General features: G+C 47.1%; 1 protein-coding gene across 1 annotated transcript in view; it reads right to left on the bottom strand.

Moving 5' to 3' along the window:
* Positions 1-5,928: 5,928 nt before the first annotated feature.
* Positions 5,929-24,149, bottom strand: part of LOC120916339 (B-cell receptor CD22-like) — a 30,663-nt gene continuing 12,442 nt past the window's right edge. Inside the window, exons 5-8 of the mRNA XM_040327249.1 lie at positions 13,967-14,066; positions 10,826-10,904; positions 7,735-7,821; positions 5,929-6,057 (exon numbers count right to left, since the gene is read on the bottom strand). Of these exons, the coding sequence (XP_040183183.1) occupies positions 5,953-6,057; positions 7,735-7,821; positions 10,826-10,904; positions 13,967-14,066 (371 nt within the window). The 3' untranslated portion in view covers positions 5,929-5,952. The remainder of the gene's footprint in view (positions 6,058-7,734; positions 7,822-10,825; positions 10,905-13,966; positions 14,067-24,149) is intronic.

Here is a 24,149-nt window from a genome sequence, read left to right as displayed (position 1 = left end):
TGTGATTTAAGTTACACCGCCGCAAATTGCCCAAGTTAGTGCCCGATCCACAAAGCACCTACCTGGAAATTTGCGGCGGTGTATCCTAAATCAGTCTGGCGCAAGGCGGGCCAATTCAAATGGGGCGAGTCCCATTTAAATTAGGCGCGCTCCCGCACCGGACGTACTGCGCATGCTCCCGACGCTATTTTCCCGACGTGCTTTGCGTTACGTTACGTTGCGCCAAGTTTTGTGAATCGCGACGGGTAAAAAAGAGATGCGGCGGGAATTTTTTATTTTATTTTTTAATTGGACAGGGACGCGGGAAAGACGGGTATACTTTTACATGGTGTACTAACTTTACACTTTGTAAAAGCAGCCCTATCTTTGCAACGGCAAACTACCACTTACGACGACTTAACGAAGGGAAAAAGCTTTGTGGATCTCCGTAAGTGCTAATTTGCATACCCGACGCTGGATTACGACGAGAAATGCCCCCAGCGGCGGCCGCGGTACTGCATCCTAAGATCCGACAGTGTAAGTCCATTACACCTGTCGGATCTTAGGACTAGCTATGCATAACTGATTCTATGAATCAGCCGCATAGTTAGAAACAGGGATACGACGGCGTATCAGCAGATACGCCGTCGTATCCCTTTTGTGGATCTGGCCCAAAATGTAAAAAAGGGCAAAATTCCCTTTCTTTGTACTTTGATCTTCCTGTATGCTAGTGTAGCAATGCGTTTACAGAGGCTTCTGGTAACAGACTATGGCCCGGATTCACATACATCGGCGCATATTTATCCCCGCCGTAGCGTATCCCTTTTACGCTACGCCGGTGCAACGCACAGAGGCAAGCACTGGATTCGCAAAGCACTCGCTCCCACTCGCTCTTAAAGATACGCTGGGTTTCCTCGGCGTAGTTGGAAGTGGGCGTGAGCCATGCTAATGAGGCGTGACCCCAAGCAAATGATGGGCCAAGCGCCATAGAAGTACTTAAAATGAACGGCGCATTCGCCGTCCCGTGGCCGCATCCCGGTGCGCATGCTCAGAATCACGTCGGAACTACTCCCTAAGATACGTCCAATCACTGCCTACGACGTGAACGTAACCTACGCCTAGTCATATTCACGTAGAAACGTAAACGACAAAAGATACGACGGCTTGTGTTCCCTGGTCCATACCTTTGCATGAGTTGCGCCTCCTATATGGGGAATAACTTTACGCCGGACGTACGACTTACGCAGACCGCGTATATTATGCGCCGGGCGCAACTACGTTTGTGAATCGGCGTATTTCCCTCATTTGCATATGTGCATAGAAAATCTATGGGAGCGGCAAATGCGCCCGGCGTAAATATGCGCCCACGATACGACGGCGTAGGCAAGTTACGTCGGTCGTAGGAAGCCTATTTATAGGCGTATCTAGTTTTGTGGGCACGGCGCACAGATACGACTGCGCATATTTACAGTTACGCGGCGTATCTCAAGATACGTCGGCGTAAGTGCTTTGTGAATCCGGGCCTATATTTACTTGTTTCAAACATATATTTTTTTACATTTCTTCAGTTACTTCCTGGTTTCTGGCCTAGGCCAAAATGATGTCCTACATCCCAGGAGTCTTTGAGAAGGGAGGAGGGGCTTTCTCAGCTAAGCACACCCTTCTGCCTTCATTAGGGTGACCACGTGTCCTGGATTGCCCGGGACAGTCCCACATTTTGCAGGTCTGTCCCGGGCACATTCATTTCAGGACAATACAGTGTCCCTGAATGAAACTACACAGCCACCCCTCCCCCCCCCCCCCCCCCCCCCCCGGGCCAATCTGATGCCCCCAAAAAAGGCCGCCACATCACCACTTTACTCACTGACAGTACTTTTCCTGGCCGGGAATGCCTGGAGGAGCACAATCCCCGCCTCCTGCTTGTGATTGGAGAAATCATAAATCCCGCCTCTTGTGTCCAATCACTGTGCTGTGATTCGTTACAGCACAAGCTGATTTTTGGGAAGGGAGGGTGTCCCTGAATGGTAGTTTGGAAACGTGGTCACCCTAACCTACATGCCTAAGCTAAGGGCAGATGGATTTTAGGAAGTAAATGTTACATGAACCATCTGCCCTTACTCAAGATGGCCATGCCCATAAACACTAGGAAGGGGGGGGGGTTTCAAAGTGATTTCTCAGTTAAAAAAAAAATGGATAGGGGAGTTTTTGCTTTGAATATTAAAACTGAACTAAATAGCGTTTTTGATTTGTGGTGCTCAGACACAGTGTAGTTCCAGATCACAGAAAACAAACTCTCCTGCGCACGAGTGGATTGTCAAACAATCAATAGTCCATGGAAGTAGTACCAACAACGGTGTAGTTCCACTTTTAGTTTTTTATTAGCATGATGAATCTGGGCCTTTACATCTTAACCACTTACCCCCCGGACCATATTGCTGCCCAAAGACCAGAGTACTTTTTGCGATTCGGGACTGCGTCGCTTTAACAGACAATTGCGCGGTCGTGCGACGTGGCTCCCAAACAAAATTGGCGTCCTTTTTTTCCCACAAATAGAGCTTTCTTTTGGTGGTATTTGATCACCTCTGTGGTTTTTAGTTTTTGCGCTATAAACAAAAATAGAGCGACAATTTTGAAAAAAATGAATATTTTTTACATTTTGCTATAATAAATATCCCCCAAAAATATATATATAAAAAAAAAAAATTTTTTCCTTAGTTTAGGCCGATACGTTTTCTTCTACATATTTTTCGTAAAAAAAAATCGCAATAAGCGTTTATTGATTGGTTTGCGCAAAAGTTATAGCGTTTACAAAATAGGGGGTATTTTTATGTCATTTTTATTATATTTTTTTTACTAGTAATGGCGACGATCAGCGATTTTTTTTTCGGTACTGCGACATTATGGCGGACACTTCGGACACTTTTGACACATTTTTGGTACCATTGGCATTTTTATAGCGATCAGTGCTATAAAAATGCATTGGATTACTATAAAAATGCCACTGGCAGTGAAGGGGTTAACACTAGGGGGCGGGGAAGGGGTTAAAGCGGGGGTTCACCCTTAGAGGGCACTTTTCCCCCTTAGATTCCTGCTCGTTATTACTAGGGGAATCGGCTATTTATTTTAAAATATGTGCAGTACTTACCCGTTTACGAGACGCATCCTCTCCGTCGCTTCCGGGTATGGGCTGCGGGAATGGGCGTTCCTTCTTGATTGACAGGTTTCCGAGAGGCTTCCGACGGTCGCATCCATCGCGTCACGATTTTCCGAAAGAAGCCGAATGTCGGTGCGCAGGCGCAGTATAGAGCCGCACCGAGGTTCGGCTTCTTTCGGCTACGAGTGACGCGATGGATGCGACCGTCGGAAGCCTCTCGGAAGAATGTCAATCAAGAAGGAACGCCCGCTCCCGAAGACCCATACCCGGAAGCGACGGAGAAGATGCAGCTCGAAAACGGGTAAGTACTGCACATATTTTAATATAAATAGCCGATTCCCCTAGACCGAACGAGCAGGAAGCTAAGGGGAGATTTTTTTTTTTTTTTTAAATGGGTGAACTCCCGCTTTAAGTATGTTCCTGGGTGTGTTCTTACTGTGGGGGGGTGGGGTGGCCTCACTAGGGGAAACACTGATCCTCTGTTCATACATTGTATGAACCGAAGATCAACATTTCCCCTGCTGACAGGACCGGGAGCTGTGTGTTTACACACACAGCTCCCGGTCCCCGCTCTGTACCGAGCGATCGCGTGTGCCCGGCGGCGATCGCGCCCGCCGGGCACACGCACGGGGGTCGGGGGCGAGCGGGGGGCGCGCGCGCGCCCCTAGTGGCGGCTGGGAGAGAGGACGTCATACTACGTGCTCTCGCCCAGCCGAGCCACATTGTCGCCGTATAACGGCGGTGGCCGGTCGGCAAGTGGTTAACCACTTCCCACTCGGCTAATAAAAAAAAAAAAAAGTGACATAATTCCCCAGAGTAGTACAATGTTACAGTGTGTTAAAAGAAAAAAAAGGGGTTAACCACTAGGGGGCTAGGAAAGGGTTAAGTGTGTCCTAGGGAGTGATTCTAACTGTGTGGGGGCTGGGCTACAAGTGACACAACACTGATCACTGCTCCCGATGACTGGGAGCAGACGATCAGTGTCCTGTCACTAAGGCAGAACACGGAAATGCCTTGTTTACAGAGGCATCTCCCCGTGCTGCTTCTCCTTGACACGATCGCAGGACACCGGTGGACACGGTCACGGAGCATGCGGAGGGCGCGCCCACAATGCCACGATTTAAAGGGGAACATACCTGTACGCCCATTTGCCCAGCCGAGCCATTGTGTCGCCGTATATCGTCGTGCGCTGGTCGGCATTTGTGGTTAAATACCCCCAAAAAGAAAGATCTTGTTGTGTGAACAAAATGATCAAAATGTCATTTGGGTACAGTGTAGCACGACCGCATAATTGTCATTCAAAGTGCGACAGCGCTGAAAGCTGGCCTGGGCAGGAAGGGGGTGAAAGTGTCTGGTATTGGAAGGGTTAAAGGAAGAAGTTGTACTATGCGCAGACAACAAAAGAACGATCATTATTATTATTATCTCTACAGCCACAATTGGTAACATCACAGGAAGTATCTGATTGGGCTCCGTGTGAAAACGTCTCATTTGCGCTTTTCACAACACGGCCGGTGTGGTCAGCAAGTTGGGAAATTAGGAAATTTCCCATGATGCTGTTTTGGAAATTCAAGCGTCAATTGCTCAAGTCGCGGGAATTGAACGCTTCTTTTAATATTAACCACTTCAATACCGGGCACTTTCACCCCCTGCCTGAACCGTAGGGATGAGCTTCGTATTCGAGTCCAACTCATGTTCGATCGTTCGTCGAAATACGAACAAAACGGGTCGTTCGCGCCAAATTTGAGTTACTTTTCACAGCCCATAATGCACTGCGGCATCGCTGGCTGATGATTGGCCAAGCATGCACTATGACCCGCATGCTTGGCCAATCACAGCGTGCAAAACACAGAGAGCCGTAATTGGCCAAAGCCAGTAAACACAGCTTCCCCGTTCTTCACTGTGGCGCTGTCATCGATCGTGTGTTCCCTTTTATAGGGAGACACAATCGATGACGTCACACCTACAGCCACACCCCCCTACAGTTAGAAACACAAATGAGGTCACACATAACTCCATCAGCGCCCCCTTGTGGTTAACTCCCAAACTGCAATTGTCATTTTCACAGTAAACAATGCATTTTAAATGCATTTTTTGCTGTAAAAATGACAATGGTCCCAAAAATGTGTCAAAATTGTCCGAAGTGTCCGCCATAATGTCGCAGTCACGAAAAAAAAAACGCTGATCGCCGCCATTAGTAGTAAAAAAAAACCGAATTAATAAAAATGCAATAAAACTATCCCCTATTTTGTAAACGCTATAAATTTTGCGCAAACCAACCGATAAACGCTTATTGCGATTTTTTTTACCAAAAATAGGTAGAAGAATTCGTATCGGCCTAAACTGAGGGAAAAACATTTTTTTATATATTTTTGGGGGATATTTATTATAGAAAAAAGTAAAAAATATTGATTTTTTTCAAAATTGTCGCTCTATTTTTGTTTATAGCGCAAAAAATCAAAACCGCAGAGGTGATCAAATACCACCAAAAGAAAGCTCTATTTGTGGGGAAAAAAAGGACGCCAATTTTGTTTGGGAGCCACGTCGCACGACCGCGCAATTGGCAGTTAAAGCGACGCGGTGCCGAATCGCAAAAACTGGCCGGGTCCTTTAGCTGCCTAAAGGTCCAGGTCTTAAGTGGTTAAAGAAAACTTTACTCCGTTGAAAATGAATTTGAATGCAGCTTAACTTGTTATAAAAGTTCTATTTATTTAGTGCAACATTTTATAGAAATACATTATTTACATATTTATTGTACAGTCATTTATTTAAATATATATATAAAAAAACAGGAGCATAAATTATTAGGAATATTTTTTTCACTTTTTATTCTGTAGACTTCTGAATGGGACGACCTCCTCATACAGCGAATAGGAAGGGGATGTGTGGAATGGTGGCTTGTTCGTGGCTTGGATATTTTGTGGCTGCAAGTAATGGCACAGTGTGAATTATTTAAAGGGGAAAAAATAAATTAGCAAATAAAAAATTAAAATAAATAATAATAATAATAATACAGCATATACAATTGCGACACGAGTCATATTGTAATTGAATGTTATTAAAAAATTACGGGCCAGATTCACAAAAGAGATACGATTGTCGTATCTATGCGCCTGATTCATAGAATCAGTTACGCATAGATAGCCCTAAGATCCGACAGGTGTAAGCGACTTACACCGTCGGATCTTAGGCTGCAATTCTAGGCCGGCCGCTAGGTGGCGATTCCATTGCGGTCGGCGTAGAATATGCAAATGACTAGTTACGCCGATTCACGAATGTCCGCTTTGCCCGCCGATCTAAATTTACGTCGTTTCCGTAGAGATGCGTCGCGTAAAACTAAGCGTGCCCTCTAGGTGGTCTAACCCATGTTAAGTATGGCCGTCGTTCCCGTCATCGAATTTTTAAATTTCACGTCGTTTGCGTAAGTCGTCCGTGAATGGCGCTGGACGCCATTTACGTTAACGTAGAAACCAATGACGTCCTTGCAACGTCATTTAGCGCAATGCACATCGGGAAATTTTAGGGACGGCGCATGCCCGGTACGTTCGGCCTGATTTAAATGGTCCCCGCCCCATTTTGAATTAGGCGGGCTTGCGCCGGGCGGCTTTACGCTTCGCCGCCACAAGTTTACAGGTAAGTGCTTTGTGATTCAGGCACTTACGCTGTAAACTTGCGGCGGTGTAACGTAAATGGGATACGTTACGCCGCCGCAGCGTAACGCAATTCTCTGTGAATCTGGCCCTACATTTCCTTTTCAATCTGTAATTTTCTATAAAATGCAATATGGCTCCCCGGAGGTGGTCTGTACGAGGATGATATACAGAACACGCCCCCCCAGAAATACCATTTCCTGTGATTGGCTGACTGATTTTCCAGAAGTCTGCAGCAATAGGCAAATTCAATTTTTGTGCAACAAAAATGGCAATTTTGTTGAGAGATTCCCTAAGGAAATCATGTCCCTGCCACTTTCCTCATTAGAGCCCTGCAGGTGCAGCAGCTAATTGATCATCGCAATACCATTCCCATACAGATTCAGTCTGAACATGGACACAGAAAAAACAAACAGCGATTCCCCTCAGTCAGAATAATAAAAAGTTGGAATCTGCGACAGAGTTTGTTACAATCCTTGTCTGGCGTATCTATGGATACGCCGCGTAACTTCTAGTTTGCTCCGGCGTATCTTTGTTTTGTATCCACAAGATACGCCTGAAGCTGGGCTAGATCCGACTGACGTACGTCTTAGTACGCCGTCGGATCTAAGGTGCATATTTCCGCTGGCCGCTAGTAGGCGTTTCCATCGATTTCCGCGTCGATTTCCGCGTCGAGTACACGAATCCACAAACGTACGTCCGGCCGGCGCATTTTTTTTTACGTAGTTTCCGTAAGGCTTTTTTCGGCGTATAGTTACCCCTGCTAAATATGCCATTTACCAGCCCCTTCCCTTTCTGAATGAACATCGTAAATGATTGGTAGAGTGTGTTTGAGCTTTGGGGGTGCACACCCTAATGCCAAAGGCTGCGCACACCTATGGTTACGGGTTAGCGACAGGGTCTCTTTGAACAATATAAGTACAAGAATTGTGGCTGTTAGGAAGTTGTTACCTGCAGTTGTTCGTAGTCCGGACATCTGTTGTCTGTCTGCAATGCTGCATAAGGACTTTCAACCACAGGTTTTGGATCATGGGGCACCTAGAAATTTTGGGACAATTGTTATTAGACTGCAAAGGTGTCATTTGAGTCATTTTGGCTCTGCCATCAAGATCAAGTACCGTGTTTTCCTGAAAATAAGACCTACCCCGAATATAAGACCTAGCATTATTTTCCAGGAGGGCTGCAATATAAGACCCACCCCCAGAAATAAGACCTATCGTTATTTCCCAGGAGGGCTGCAATATAAGCCCTACCCCCAGAAATAAGACCTATTGTTATTTCCCAGGAGGGCTGCAATATAAGACCTACCCCCAGAAATAAGACCTATTGTTATTTCCCAGGAGGGCTGCAATATAAGACCTACCCCAGAAATAAGACATATCGTTATTTCCCAGGAGGGCTGCAATATAAGACCTACCCCCAGAAATAAGACCTATTGTTATTTCCCAGGAGGGCTGCAATATAAGACCTACCCCAGAAATAAGACCTATCGTTATTTCCCAGGAGGGCTGCAATATAAGACCTACCCCCAGAAATAAGACCTATTGTTATTTCCCAGGAGGGCTGCAATATAAGACCTACCCCCAGAAATAAGACCTATTGTTATTTCCCAGGAGGGCTGCAATATAAGACCTACCCCCAGAAATAAGACCTATTGTTATTTCCCAGGAGGGCTGCAATATAAGACCTACCCCAGAAATAAGACCTATCGTTATTTCCCAGGAGGGCTGCAATATAAGACCTACCCCCAGAAATAAGACCTATTGTTATTTCCCAGGAGGGCTGCAATATAAGACCTACCCCCAGAAATAAGACCTATCGTTATTTCCCAGGAGGGCTGCAATATAAGACCTACCCCCAGAAATAAGACATATCGTTATTTCCCAGGAGGGCTGCAATATAAGACCTACCCCCAGAAATAAGACCTATCGTTATTTTCCAGGAGGGCTGCAATATAAGACCTAACCCCAGAAATAAGACATATCGTTATTTCCCAGGAGGGCTGCAATATAAGACCTACCCCAGAAATAAGACCTATCGTTATTTTCCAGGAGGGCTGCAATATAAGACCTACCCCAGAAATAAGACCTATCGTTATTTTCCAGGAGGGCTGCAATATAAGACCTACCCCAGAAATAAGCCCTCGTTTAAATGCTTGTAAAATCCTATAATCCACTCTATTACTGTATTATATAATGTACAATGTGTGTGTTTCTGTAATATAATTGTGCCAAATACCTTCGTTATAGCGCCGCTCTGCGCTTCTGTGACCCGCCGGAGCTCTCCTCCCCGCAATTATATTACAGAAACACACACATTGTACATTATATAATACTGTTATAGAGTGGATTATAGGATTTTACAAGCATTTTAAACTAGGGCTTATTTTCGGGGTAGGGCTTACCATGTAATTTGTCGTCTTCTCTCCACCTCTCCCTCCCTGCCTGTCAGGAATCCCCGGTGGGAACTAAGTTTAAAATGCTTGTAAAATCCTAAAATCCACTCTATTATAGTATTACCGTATTTATCGGCGTATAACGCGCACTTTTTCCCCCTTAAAATCAGGGGGAAATCGTGGGTGCGCGATATACGCCGATCCCCGCTGTCTCTCCGAGAGCCGAGCTGAGTGTACTGCGCACTCAGCTAGGCTCGGCCATGCTCGGCTCCGCCCGCCGCAGCCTAGAGCCAAGCCGAGTGTACTGCGCACTCAGCTAGGCTCGGCCATGCTCGGCTCCGCCCGTTGCAGCCTAGAGCCAAGCCGAGTGTACTGCGCACTCAGCTAGGCTCGGCCATGCTCGGCTCCGCCCGCCGCAGCCTAGAGCCAAGCCGAGTGTACTGCGCACTCAGCTAGGCTCGGCCATGCTCGGCTCCGCCCGCCGCAGCCTAGAGCCAAGCCGAGTGCACTGCGCACTCAGCTAGGCTCGGCCACGCTCGGCTCCGCCCGCCGCAGCCTAGAGCCAAGCCGAGTGTACTGCACACTCGGCTAGGCTTGGCCACGCTTGGCTCTGCCCGCCACAGCCTAGAGCCGAGCCGAGTGTACTGCGCATTCGGCTAGGCTCGGCCACGCTCGGTTCCGCCCGCAGCCACGCGAGAGGAGCCGAGAGAAGCAGAGACAAGGCGAGAGGAGCCGAACATACAGGAAATCCGGCTCCTCTCGGCTCGCGCCAAAATCGAACACCGGACACGCTCACCTGGATGGAGGCCGCAGACGGACACGCTGGATGGAGACGAACACCTGGATGGACGGCCGCAGACGGACACGCTGGACGGAGACGGGCACCTGGATGGACGGCCGCAGACGGACACGCTGGGCGGAGACGGGCACCTGGATGGACGGCCAAAGATGGACACGCTGGACGGAGACGGACACCTGGATGGACGGCCGCAGACGGACACGCCGGACGGAAACGGACACCTGGATGGACGGCCGCAGACGGACACGCTGGACGGAGACGGACACCTGGATGGAGGCCGCAGACAGACACGCTGGACGGAGACGGACACCTGGATGGACGGCCGCAGACAGACACGCTGGACGGAGACGGACACCTGGATGGACGGCCGCAGACGGACACGGTGGACGGAGACGGACACCTGGATGGACGGCCGCAGACAGACACGCTGGACGGAGACGGACACCTGGATGGACGGCCGCAGACAGACACGCTGGACGGAGACGGACACCTGGATGGACGGCCGCAGACGGACACGGTGGACGGAGACGGACACCTGGATGGACGGCCGCAGACGGACACCTCGCAAGGAAGCTGCAGATGGACACCCACAAGGCCGCAGATGGACGCCGGACAAGGCCGCCGATGGACGCAGGGCAAAAATGTAAGTTTTCTTTTTTTCCTCTTTTACCTTGCTAAGCTAGAGGTGCGCGTTATACGCCGGGGCGCGGTATACCCCGATAAATACGGTATATAATGTACCGTAATGGACGTCTTCGTTCTAAGATAAGTATTTCATAATGTGCTAGTATTAAAATGGAAAACAAAAACTGAAAAAAGTCGTAATTATTTAAAACACAAATGCTGACCATAACATTCATATAGACATTGGTGCATCTGGAGGCTTCTTCAGTCTCAGGATTCGGTGGCCTTGAAGCTCTTTTTCTTCTGTGAAAAGAAATTTGATTTTTAATAAAATCACTGCTCCTGAAAAAAAATGCAGTTTTTAAAACTTTTTTTTTCATTGATACATGTCCCCTGGGGCAGGACCCGGGTCCCCAAACACTTTTTATGACAATAACTTGTATATAAGCCTTTAAAATTGGCACTTTTGGTTCTTCCTGTTAGTGCCCCATAGATTTTAACGGGGTTCTGCGGCTTTCGAATTTGCCCCGAACTCCGCATATTGTTTATTGTTCGCCGAACAACCAGAGTTCAACCCAAACTTATGCTCGGGCCAAACCGTTCGCATTTTTTTTGTACAATTCAACCTTAACCACTTAAGCTAAATGCTAAATGCCCAGGCCAGGTTTTGCGATTCGGCACTGCGTCGCTTTAACAGACAATTGCGCGGTCGTGCGCAAAATTGGCATCCTTTTTTTCCCACAAATAGAACTTTCTTTTGGTGGTATTTGATCACCTCTGCGGTTTTTATTTTTTGCGCAATAAACAAAAATAGAGCGACAATTTTGAAAAAAATGCAATATTTTTTACTTTTTGTTATATTAAATATCCCCAAAAATATATCTAAAAAAAATGTTTTCCCCTCAGTTTAGGCCGATACGTATTCTTCTACATAATTTTAGTAAAAAAAATTGCGAAAAGCGTTTATCGATTGGTTTGCGCAAAATTTATAGCGTTTACAAAATAGGGGATAGTTTTATTGCATTTTTATCAATTTTTTTTTTTTTACTACTAATGGCGGCGATCAGCGATTTTTTTTTTCGTGACTGCGACATTATGGCGGACACTTCGGACAATTTTGACACATTTTTGGGACTATTGTCATTTTCACAGCAAAAAATGCATTTAAATTGCATTGTTTATTGTGAAAATGACAGTTGCAGTTTGGGAGTTAACCACAAGGGGGCGCTGTAGGAGTTATGTTTCACCTAGTGTGTGTTTACAACTGTAGGGGGGTGTGGCTGTAGGAGTGACGTCATCGATCGAGTCTCCCTATAAAAGGGATCACTCGATCGATACGCCGCCACAGTGAAGCACGGGGAAGCCGCGTTTACATACGGCTCTCCCCGTTCTTCAGCTCCCGGGGAGCGATCCCGACAGAGCGGCTATAAACAAATAGCCGCGCCGTCGTCCCGGATCGCTCCCCGAGGGAACACGACCGCCGCATGTAGCGGGGGGGGTCTCGATCGGACCCCCTACCCGCTAGAAGGCAAGGACGTACAGGTAAGCCCATTTGCCTGTACGTGCCATTCTGTGGACGTACATATACATGCGGCGGTCGGGAAGTGGTTAAGGGGGCGTGGCAAGGGGTGTGTCCTATGCCTACATACTTTTGCTAATAGGTGTCCCTCATTCCCATCTCAGAATGTTGTGAGGTATGCATAAGTGTTATGCTGTAGAGGTTGGAGTTGGGTGAACCATTTACTGTTTTACCTTTCAAATAGCATAGCTCCCATCTGTCCCTGATTTCGAGGGACTGTCCCTGATTTGGAGCAATGTCCCTCTGCCCCTCTTTCCTTCTTATTTGTCCCTCATTTTGGTCTGATCTATAGAGATGCATATAAAATGCACTTTTTATCTTTCAGAAAATGTTTCCCAGTGTTAAACCCTTCATCCGATTTCTTAATTGCTGCATTTGTAAATTCCAAAAGTCAATATAAAGGAATGGTGGTGGTAAAAAAAAAACACTTGTTTCTTTTTGTACAATTCTCCTTTAAGGGGTGTGACCAGGGGTGTGTCCTATGCCTGCATCCTTTATCTGATAGGCAGGGGCGGACTGACCATTCGGGCACTTGGGCACTGCCCGAGGGCCACATGCCACTAGGGGGCCCCATCAGGGTTGCCAGCCTCAGTAAAACCAGGGACAGTATATAAAAATATGTTTTTTTTTTTTACATTTGTCCCTGAAATGTCCGAAACCGACATCCTTTTGGTCTAAAAATCACAAGATTGTAGCTGCCCCGCCTCTCCGGTACCTTCTCAGTGTATGTATGTGTATTCTGTGAGTATGTATACTGTGTGTGTATATTGTGTGTCTGTGTGTGTATACTGTGTATGTATACTGTATGTGTGTGTATACTGTGTATGTATACTGTATGTGTGTGTGTATACTGTGTATGTATACTGTGTGTGTGTACTGTGTATGTATACTGTATGTGTGTGTGTATACTGTGTATGTATACTGTGTGTGTGTGTGTGTGTGTGTGTGTACTGTGTGTCTGTATGTGTATTCTGTGTGTATACTGTGTGTGTATATTGTGTGTCTGTGTGTATACTGTGTATGTATACTGTATGTGTGTGTGTGTATACTGTGTATGTATACTGTATGTGTGTGTATTCTGTGTGTGTGTGTGTGTGTACTGTGTGTCTGTATGTGTATTCTGTGTGTATGTATACTGTGTGTGTATATTGTGTGTCTGTGTGTATACTGTGTATGTATACTGTGTGTGTATACTGTGTATGTATACTGTGTGTGTGTATACTGTGTATGTATACTGTGTGTGTGTGTACTGTGTGTCTGTATGTGTATTCTGTGTGTATGTATACTGTGTGTTTATATTGTGTGTCTGTGTGTATACTGTGTGTATGTATACTGTGTGTGTATATTGTGTGTCTGTGTGTATACTGTGTGTGTATACTGTGTATGTATACTGTGTATGTATACTGTGTGTGTGTCTGTATGTGTATTCTATGTGTATGTATACTGTGTGTGTGTGTGTACTGTGTGTCTGTATGTGTATTCTGTGTGTATGTATACTGTGTGTGTATATTGTGTGTCTGTGTGTATACTGTGTATGTATACTGTTTGGCCCCATAATCTATTGCCTGGGGACCCTATAATCTCCTATTGCCCGGGGGCCCCATAATGTCCTATTGCCTGGGGGCCCCATAATCTCCTATTGCCTGGGGCCCCATAATCTCCTATTGCCCGGGGGCCCCATGAGTTGTCAGTCCGCCCCTGCTGATAGGTATCCCTCATTCCCATCTCAAAAAGGTTGGGAGGCATGCAACAGTACCATAGTAACCTACCATACCATAGTACTTACCTATACCACATCACAATGACTACTGCCAGTATAATGACCAACACCACCATAACGACTGCCGCCACCACTGCTTTGATGTGTGAAGACGCACAGTCCACACCTAAGTAAAAAGAAACTGAACTTTAATGCACCAAAACTGACACATTCTAGTTATTATTCTTAGTGGGACAACAAAACTAAACGGGGTGTGAGTGGAAATCTGCAGAATATTGATCTAGATAGCAATAAAAAGATGGCCGGGTTTGTTGGCCATTGGGCTGCTTTGCTGATAGACCTGATAGCCACCCCAGTAGGTAACTGTAGGCGAATAGCTGATGACTTTTAATTAAGGACACTTACCTGTCCAGGGATCCAACCCGTCCTCACCCAGGCCGGTTCTTTGCTGGTCTTTGAGTTCCCAGCGCCGGCATGTTTACTAAGTGAAGCTTTGTGGGAAGAGGAGGTTGGTGGGTGGGTTTGATTGGGTGAGAACTTCCACTCTGATCGCATAGGCCAGCGGTCTCCAAACTTCGCCCCGGGGGGGCCAGATGGCTTGCCTTTATCCGGCCCTTGGGGCACTTTTCCTTCCACTGACACCAACAATGGGGTAATATTCCTGCTACTGACATCAACGATGGGGGCACTATTCCTCCCACTGACACCAATGATGGGGGCTCACTATTCCTCCCACTGACACCAACGATGGGGGCACTATTCCTCCCACTGACACCAACGATGGGGGCACTATTCCTCCCACTGACACCAACGATGGGGGCACTATTCATCCCACTGACACCAACGATGGGGGCACTATTCCTCCCACTGACACCAATGATGGGGGCACTATTCCTCCCACTGACACCAACGATGGGGGCACTATTCATCCCACTGACACCAACGATGGGGGCACTATTCCTCCCACTGACACCAACGATGGGGGCACTATTCCTCCCACTGACACCAACGATGGGGGCACTATTCCTCCCACTGACACCAACGATGGGGGCACTATTCCTCCCACTGACACCAACGATGGGGGCACTATTCATCCCACTGACACCAACGATGGGGGCACTATTCCTCCCACTGACACCAATGATGGGGGCACTATTCCTCCCACTGACACCAACGATGGGGGCACTATTCCTCCCACTGACACCAACGATGGGGGCACTATTCATCCCACTGACACCAACGATGGGGGCACTATTCCTCCCACTGACACCAATGAGTGAGTGAGTGAAAAATGTATATAGCGCTACACATGCGAACTGAATCGCCTCTGGGCGCTTGTTTGAGCATTTCTCCCTTGAGCTCAGAAGAGGTGGGTTTTGATCTTTCTCCTAAAGGCCAAGTGGTTCTCCTCCAACCGAATGAACGTTGGCAAAGTGTTCCAAAGTCGAGGGCCTTGGACAGCAAATCTTCTTTCTCCTTTGGACTTGTATCTGGTTTTGGGGATTTGGAGTAAATTTTGGTTGGAGGATCGCAGAGCGCGATTGGGGTTGTAGGCTTTTATTTTGTCGCATAGATATTGGGGGGGCATTTCCCCAAATACATTTATGCGTTAGACAGAGTGCTTTGAAAGTGATTCTGTCTTTCACTGGTAGCCAGTGAAGGCTTCTCAGTGATGGGGAGATTGATTCCCAAGGTTTTTTTCCAGTCACCAGACGCGCGGCCGTATTCTGAACGACCTGCAGGCGTGTGATTTGGTATTTTGGGAGTCCGAGATAGAGGGCATTTGCATAGTCCAGTCTGGAGTTAACAATTGTCCCCACCACGACTGCTATGTCCTCTTTAGGAATAAATGGGATTAGTCTGCGTAATAAGCGTAGCAGATAGTGGGATCCGCTGACTACTGACCCTATTTGTGCATCCATTGTCATGTTGGTGTCAAAGAAGACCCCGAGACTTTTGACTTTGGTGCTAGGGGTGATGATTTTTCCTAGAATGGGCGGAGGTGTCCAGGTTGTTGCCAGTTGATTCTTCCGATTGGCGTGAAACAGGAGAAGTTCTGTTTCTGAGCCGTTGAGTTTAAGATAACTCTTTGTCATCCAGTTCTCTATCAAAGAGAGGCATGTCTCTAGAGCGAGATGGTGATCTTTTTTGTTGCAGATACGAAAACACAATTGTGTGTCATCCGCATAAGAGTGGTAGAGCAGCTTTTGGCTGCTGATAATTTCAAAAAGAGGGCGAAGATAGATATTAAACAGCACCAGGGACAGAGGGGATCCTTGAGGGACTCCGCATGACACCGTGCGTTTTTCAGAAGTGAATGGTCCCAGTTTCACTACTTGTGATGGGTTGTCCAAAAAGGAGGAGAACCAGGGTAAGTCACATTCCGCGATCTTGGCTACTTCAGTTAGCCGAATAAGCAATAGTTTGTGGACAACCGTTTCAAAAGCTGCGCTAAGGTCCAACAGTACTAGAAGACAAGGATCTTCTTCGTCTGCGGCCTCAAGAGCATCATCCCATATTTTGAGCAATGCTGTTTCCGTCCCGTACCCTGGACGGAAACCCGATTGATAAGGATCGAACAAATTATGGGTGTCTAAATGCTGTTGCAGCTGTTGTACCACCACTTTCTCCATTACCTTGGAGAAAACGTTCAGGCCTGTTATGGGACGACGATGTTCAGGGTCTTTGGGGTCAAGGGTGGGTTTCTTTAAGATGGGTTTGATTATCCCTTGTTTCAACAGGGAGGGCACTATGCCTTCCCTGAATTACTGGTTAATCAGCTGCTTGATGGGTGGTGCCAATAATGGGGCATTATTCCTCCCACTGACACCAATGGTGGGGCACCATTCCTCCCACTGACACCAATGATGGGGGCACTATTCCTCCCACTGACACCAATGATGGGGGCACTATTCCTCCCACTGACACCAATTATGGGGCACTATTCTTCCCACTAATACCAATGGTGGGGCACCATTCCTCCCACTGACACCAATGATGGGGGCACTATTCCTCCCACTGACACCAATTATGGGGCACTATTCCTCCCACTGATACCAATGGTGGGGCACCATTCCTCCCACTGATACCAATGGTGGGGCACTATTCCTCCCACTGACACCAATGGTGGGGCACTATTCCTCCCACAGACACCAACGATGGGACACTATTCCTCCCCCTAATACCAAAGATGCCTTGTTTACTCCCACTGATGTCATGACAATTTCTACTCCCAATTGCCACAGTGCTGCCCCCCTTAAGTCTGGAGGACAGTAAACTGGGCGTTTGTTTAGACCTAGGTGGTCAGAGTGGAAGTGGGAGCGGGTACCTGTAAAAACGAAAAAACAGGTACCCGCTCCCCCCACAAATAAACAAAAAAAAGTCAAAAGTGGGAGAGAAGGAGGAATTAAAGTGAAACTTCTTTTTTGGATGAAATTCCTTTTTATCCCCCATCATGTTTCTTTGTCTCCAAAAAATTGTGGTGAAAAAAAACCCAGATCTCCTTGGGGTGTCTAACTTCCAGGCCTACCTAAAGCCGGCCATAGACGGTTCAAATCTTGGCTGGTTCAGCCGGGACCGGCCGGGGATTCGAACCATGTATGGGTGGGCTGAGGGTACCCAAGTGATTTTATTCCCTGTAACCCGTGGTCTTTGGTGGGCTTTAGGTTCAGTATATTGGCTCAAGGTCCCACTAATCCAGGGGGTCTCAAACTGGCGACCTTCCAGCTGTTGCCAAACTACAAGTCCCATCACGCCTCTGCCTGTGGGAGTCATGCTTGTAACTGTCAGCCTTGCAATGCCTCATGGGACTTGTAGTTTCGCAAACAGCTGGAGGGCCACCAGTTTGAGACCCCTGCAAAACATCTTCAGGTTGGTTGCTGGAGATGGCTCGGTAATTGACAACAGAAGTTCCTGGTCAACTACTGGTCCTCCCTTTCTATTGGCCAGCAAGTCTGCCCATTGCGAGAAACCTGGCTTGGGAAGCAGCCCCTGCCCTGCCTTATGGACTTGGCACCATCGTGCCACAGATTCACTTTAACCACTTAAGACCCGGACCAAAATGCAGCTAAAGGACCTTGCCCCTTTTTGCGATTCGGCACTGCGTCGCTTTAACTGACAATTGCGCGGTCGTGCGACGTGGCTCCCAAACAAAATTGGCGTCCTTTTTTTCCCACAAATAGAGCTTTCTTTTGGTGGTATTTGATCACCTCTGCGGTTTTTATTTTTTGCGCTATAAACAAAAATAGAGCGACAATTTTGAAAAAAATGCAATATTTTTTACTTTTTGCTGTAATAAATATTCACCAAAAATATATAAAAACGTTTTTTTTCCTCAGTTTAGGCCGATACGTATTCTTCTACCTATTTTTGGTAAAAAAAATCACAATAAGCGTTTATCGATTGGTTTGCGCAAAATTTGTAGCGTTTACAAAATAGGGGATAGTTTTATTGCATTTTTATTATTTTTTTTTTTTTACTACTAATGGCGGTGATCAGAGATTTTTTTTCGTGACTGCGACATTATGGCGGAACACTTCGGACAATTTTGACACATTTTTGGGACCATTGTCATTTTCACAGCAAAAAATGCATTGTTTATTGTGAAAATGACAATTGCAGTTTGGGAGTTAACCACAAGGGGGCGCTGATGGGGTTATGTGTGACCTCATGTGTGTTTACAACTGTAGGGGGGTGTGGCTGTAGGTGTGACATCATCGATTGTGTCTCCCTATAAAAGGGATCACTCGATCGATGACGCCGTCACAGTGAAGAACGGGGAAGCCGTGTTTACATACGGATCTCCCCGTTCTTCAGCTCCGGGGGCCGATCGCGGGACTCCAGCGGCGATCGGGTCCACGAGTCCCGCGGTCACGGAGCTTCGGACTGGTGCCCGCGACCCCACGGCTGGGCTTAAGGGACAACGTACATATACGTTGATGTGCCCAGCCGTGCCATTCTGCCGACGTATATCGACGTGAAGAGGTCCTTAAGTGGTTAATATAGACAGTAGTATTCAGTGTGGGTAGTGTGAGGGAGGGGTTGGCACCCTAGAACTAGGGATTTCATTTTAGAACAATGGGGGACATTTAGCAATACAGTGAAACTTCGGATTGCGAGTAACGAGGTTAACGAGCGTTATTTCGCCAATACGAGCATTTAAAAAAAAAAAAAAATCCTGGCTCGGTTTGCGAGTGTTGTCTCAGGGTTCAAGCCACAGTGGTGTGCAGTACGGCATTTGGCCTGAGGTGCGGGGGCGCCGGAGCCCTTCAGAAATGCTCGAACAAACTCGGAAATGCTTTGTTTCCGAGCCTTTCCAAGGGTTCTGGGGTTCAGCCGAGCTGTCCCGAGTATTTCTGAGGCTCTCCGGCGCCCCCCCACCTCTGGCCACATGCGGTATTGCATGCCGTAGACGTCAAATTATTTTGGTTTCCATTGACTTCTATGGGGAAACTCGCTTTGATATGAGGGTGCTTTGGATTACGAGCATTCTCCTGGAACGGGTTATACTCGTAATCCAGGGTTCCACCGTATTGTCGCATCCATTGCAACCATTAGTTCTGTCGCAGTGTGAAATTTAATGGCAATGTGTGACTTTATATACTTCTCTCTTCCCAGAATCAGTCACATTTAAAACCTTTGTGGCACAAAAACATTCTCTTATGAAATTGCTATTGCTGTTGCGACGGTTCTATTCTGCAGCACTGATTTTAGATAAATAGAGTTGATATCAGAGCTGTCCACTAGAGGGCGACCAATGATTAAAGATTGAACATCAAATTGAAACATTGCGACAGTTTTATCGGATCACATGTATCGGAGGGGATCGGAGCATTCAGACCGCGCTGGAAGGAGCCAGATGTTGAACAATTTGAAGAAGGGGCGAAGTATGCCAAGGAAAGAAAATTATGACACAGAGGGAAACAGCCAGAAGAGGAGCTCAATTAACCACTTAAGGACCTTGGGTGTTTTTCAGATTTGGCGTTTACAAAACTAAAACATTTTTTTTTTTTGCTAGAAAATTACTTAAAACCCCCAAACATTATATATATATATATTTTTTTCCAAACACCCTAGAGAATAAAATGTCGGTCATTGCAATACTTTTTGTCACACCGTATTTGCGCAGCGGTCTTACAAGCGCACTTTTTTGGGAAAAAAAAACACTTTTTTTAATTAAAAAATAAGACATCAGTAAAGTTAGCCCAATTTTTTTTTTTACATATTGTGAAAGATAATGTTACGCCGAGTAAAATGATACCCAACATGTCACGCTTCGAAATTGCGCCCGCTCGTGGAATGGCGTCAAACTTTTACCCTTAAAAATCCCCAAAGGCGACGTTTAAAAAATTCTATAGGTTGCAGCTTTTGAGCTACAGAGGAGGTCTAGGGCTAGAATTATTGCTCTCGCTCTAACGATTCCGGCGATACCTCACTTGTGTGGTTTGAACACCGTTTTCACATGCGGGCGCTACTCACGTATGCATTCGCTCCTGCACGCGAGCTCGTCGGGACGGGGGCGCTTTAAGAAAATATTTTTTTGTTTTCTTATTTATTTTTATTTATTTTATTATTTTTTACACTGAAAAAAAAATTTGATCACTTTTATTCCTTTTACAGGGAATGTACACATCCCTTGTAATAGAAAAAAGCATGACAGGTCCTCTTAAATATGAGATCTGGGGTCAAAAAGACCTCACTTCTCATATTTAGACTTGAATGCAAAAAAAAAAATTGTCATTTGAAAAAATGACATTTAGAAAATATTTCTTTAACCACTTAAGACCCGGACCTTTAGGCAGCTAAAGGACCCGGACAGTTTTTGCGATTCGGCACTGCGTCGCTTTAACTGACAATTGCGCGGTCGTGCGACGTGGCTCCCAAACAAAATTGGCGTCCTTTTTTTCCCACAAATAGAGCTTTCTTTTGGTGGTATTTGATCACCTCTGTTTTTTTTATTTTTGGCGCTATAAACAAAAATAGAGCGACAATTTTGAAAAAAAATCAATATTTTTTCCTTTTTGCTATAATAAATATCCCCCAAAAATATATATAAAAAAAAATGTCCTCAGTTTAGGCCGATACGTATTCTTCTACATATTTTTGGTAAAAAAAATCGCAATAAGCGCTTATCGATTGGTTTGCGCCAAAATTTATAGTGTTTACAAAAAAGGGGATAGTTTTATTGCATTTTTATTAATTATTTTTATTTTTTACTACTAATGGCGGCGATCAGCGATTTTTTTCGTAACTGTGACATTATGGCGGACACTTCGGACAATTTTGACACATTTCTGGGACCATTGTCATTTTCACAGCAAAAAATGCACTGATTACTGTGAAAATGACAATTGCAGTTTGGGAGTTAACCACTAGGGGGCCCTGAAGGGGCTACGTGTGACCTCATTTGTGTTTCTAACTGTAGGGGGGCGGGGCTGGATGTGTGACATCATTGATCGTGTTTCCCTATATCAGGGAACACACAATCAATGACAGCACCACAGTGAAGAACGGGGAAGCTGTGTTTACACACAGCTTCCCCGTTCTTCAGCTCCGGGGACCGATCGCGGGACTCCAGCGGCGATCGGGTCCGCGAGTCCCGCGGCCGCGATCACGGAGCTTCGGACCGGGTCGCGTGCACGTGACCCCACGGCTGGGCTTAAAGGGCAACGTACAGGTACGTTGATGTGCCCAGCCTTGCCATTCTCCCGACGTATATCGGCGTGAAGGGGTCCTTAAGTGGTTAAGGGGCGTGACAAGGGGTGTGTCCTATACCTGCATACTTTTGCTGATAGGTGTCCCTGGTTCCCATCTCAAAAAGTTGGAAGGTATGTAAACCAGGGGGTCTCAAACTGGCGGCCCTCCAGCTGTTGCGAAACCACAAGTCCCATCATGCCTCTGCCTGTGGGAGTCATGCTTCTAACTGTCAGCCTTGCAGTGCGTCATGGGACTTGTAGTTTTGCAACAGCTGGAGGGTCGCCAGTTTGAGACCCCTGGTAAACAGACTTGTGTCCGTTTACACCAACCTACCTTCAATCCGATTCGGTCCTTTAAAAGAAACGGAAGGGTATCCGTTCTCTTCTGTCTAGGTCAGGGGTTTTCAAACTTTGGCCCGAGGACTAGATTTGGCCCTTTGCTAGCCTTTATCCGGCCCTCTGGCACTAATCCTCTCACTGATATGAGGTACTATTCCTTCCACCGACATCAACAAGGAGGCACTATTTCTTCCACTGATGGGATACTATTCCTCCTACTAATAGGGGGAATACTCCTCTTCCTACTGACCACCAACCCTGAGGCCATATGTTCTCACTGGTGCCGGGCCCGGGACATTTTCTGCCCCTGCTGGCCACAATCTGGCCCTTCTAAAGCCTGAAAGACAATAAACTGGCCCTTTGTTTGAAAAGTTTGGAGACCCCTGGTCTGGGTGGATCGGATCGGAGGTAGTTGGAGGTCAATGGGGATGCGTCCTCCTCCCTCTAGGACAGTTGGATGGCAGTTCGGTGTAAACGAACAGCAGAGTATGTCTACACCGGCCTAGAGCACAGCCGCCCGTCTTCCGCCCGTTCTGCTCTGATCAGCAGACAGATCCCCTTCTGATCTAATCGGAGTCCCCCCCTGTGTGGAAGGGCCCTTATTGCTACACGTAGAAGGATGCATGGAGTACAAATTGGAGCACTTGTCTATACACAGTAGTCAGAGAAGCAAAGTCCTCTAAATCAGGGGTCTCCAAACTTTTCAAAGGGCCAGTTTATTGTCCTTCAGACTTTTAGGAGGGCCGGATCGTGGCCAGCAGGGGCAGAAGATGTCACGGGCTCCGCATGAGTGAGAATAAATATGGCCTCAGGGCTAGTGGTTAATAGGAGGAGGAGTAGTGTAGTGTCCCCAGGCCTCAAAATTTCAAGTCCTGAGCTACTAGCCAGGCCTTAAAGTTACTAGCCACCTGTTGCCCCACCCAAACCCTACCTTGCCCCGCCCCTTAAACACGCCCTTGTAAATGATCAGTGGTGACAATTCATGGCACAGTGGCTGCGTTTGATGGCATGGCACAGTGGCTGCGTTTGATGGCATGGCACAGTGGCTGCGTTTGATGGCATGGCACAGTGGCTGCGTTTGATGGCATGGCACAGTGACTGCGTTTGATGGCATGGCACAGTGGCTGCGTTTAATGGCATGGCACAGTGACTGCATTTGATGGCATGGCACAGTGGTGCGAATTGATGGCATAGTGACTGCATTTGATGGCATGGCACAGTGGCTGCGTTTGATGGCATGGCACAGTGACTGCGTTTGGCATGGCACAGTGGTGCGAATTGATGGCATAGTGAGTGCATTTGATGGCATGGCACAGTGGTGATGATTGATTGCACAGTGGCTGCGTTTCATGGCATGGCACAGTGGTGACAATTGATGGCACAGTGACTGCATTTGATGGCATGGCACAGTGGTGCGAATTGATGGCATAGTGACTGCATTTGATGGCATGGCACAGTGGTGCGAATTGATGGCACAGTGGCTGCGTTTGATGGCATGGCACGGTGGTGAGAATTGATGGCACAGTGGCTGCATTTGATGGGCACAGTGAGGCTGCAATTTTTTTTTTGTTTGCGCCCCCCCAAAAACTCAAATTCCGTCCCCCTGCCCCCATTCTATCACATCTATGCCTCCAATTCCGTCCCCCTGCCCCCATTCTATCATACCTATGCCTCCAATTCCTCCCCCATCTATCATATGGTATGATAGATGGGGGGGGGGGCAGAATTGGAGGAATAGGTATGATAGAATGGGGGGAGGGGGACGGAATTGGAGGCATAAGCATGATAGATTGGGGGGAGGGGGGCAGAATTGGGGGCATAGGTATAATGGATTGGGGGAATAATTTAGTCTTAATCTGCAATTACCCATACACCCCCCCCCCCACACACACACACACATTCCAGCAAATAGGTTCCTTGTGCCTCCAGAACATCACACCGCACATCTGTTTTAAACATACCATTTACTGCACGTGCACTTCCTTGGATGTGTGGGAGCCTGGGAGGTGGAGGGGGGCGGTCCGAGGTGGAGAGGGTCGGTCCCGGGCGGCGTCTAGGATCGTAGCGCTGTGAGAGGCGGTTCCGGGCAGGAGTTGGAGGCACATTTCCATTGGACAGTGGGCGGTGAAGAGGCGGTCCCGGGCTGCATGGTAACGTTTTTACTGGCCTATGGGAGGTGGCTAGGGGGGGGTCCCGGGCCGGCGCTTGTGTCCAAT

This window comes from Rana temporaria, chromosome 10, assembly GCF_905171775.1.
Source record: "Rana temporaria chromosome 10, aRanTem1.1, whole genome shotgun sequence".
NCBI classification, from domain to species: Eukaryota; Metazoa; Chordata; class Amphibia; order Anura; family Ranidae; genus Rana; species Rana temporaria.
The sequence above is the reverse complement of the archived record's forward strand: the minus strand, read 5'-3'. Positions and strand labels throughout refer to the sequence as shown.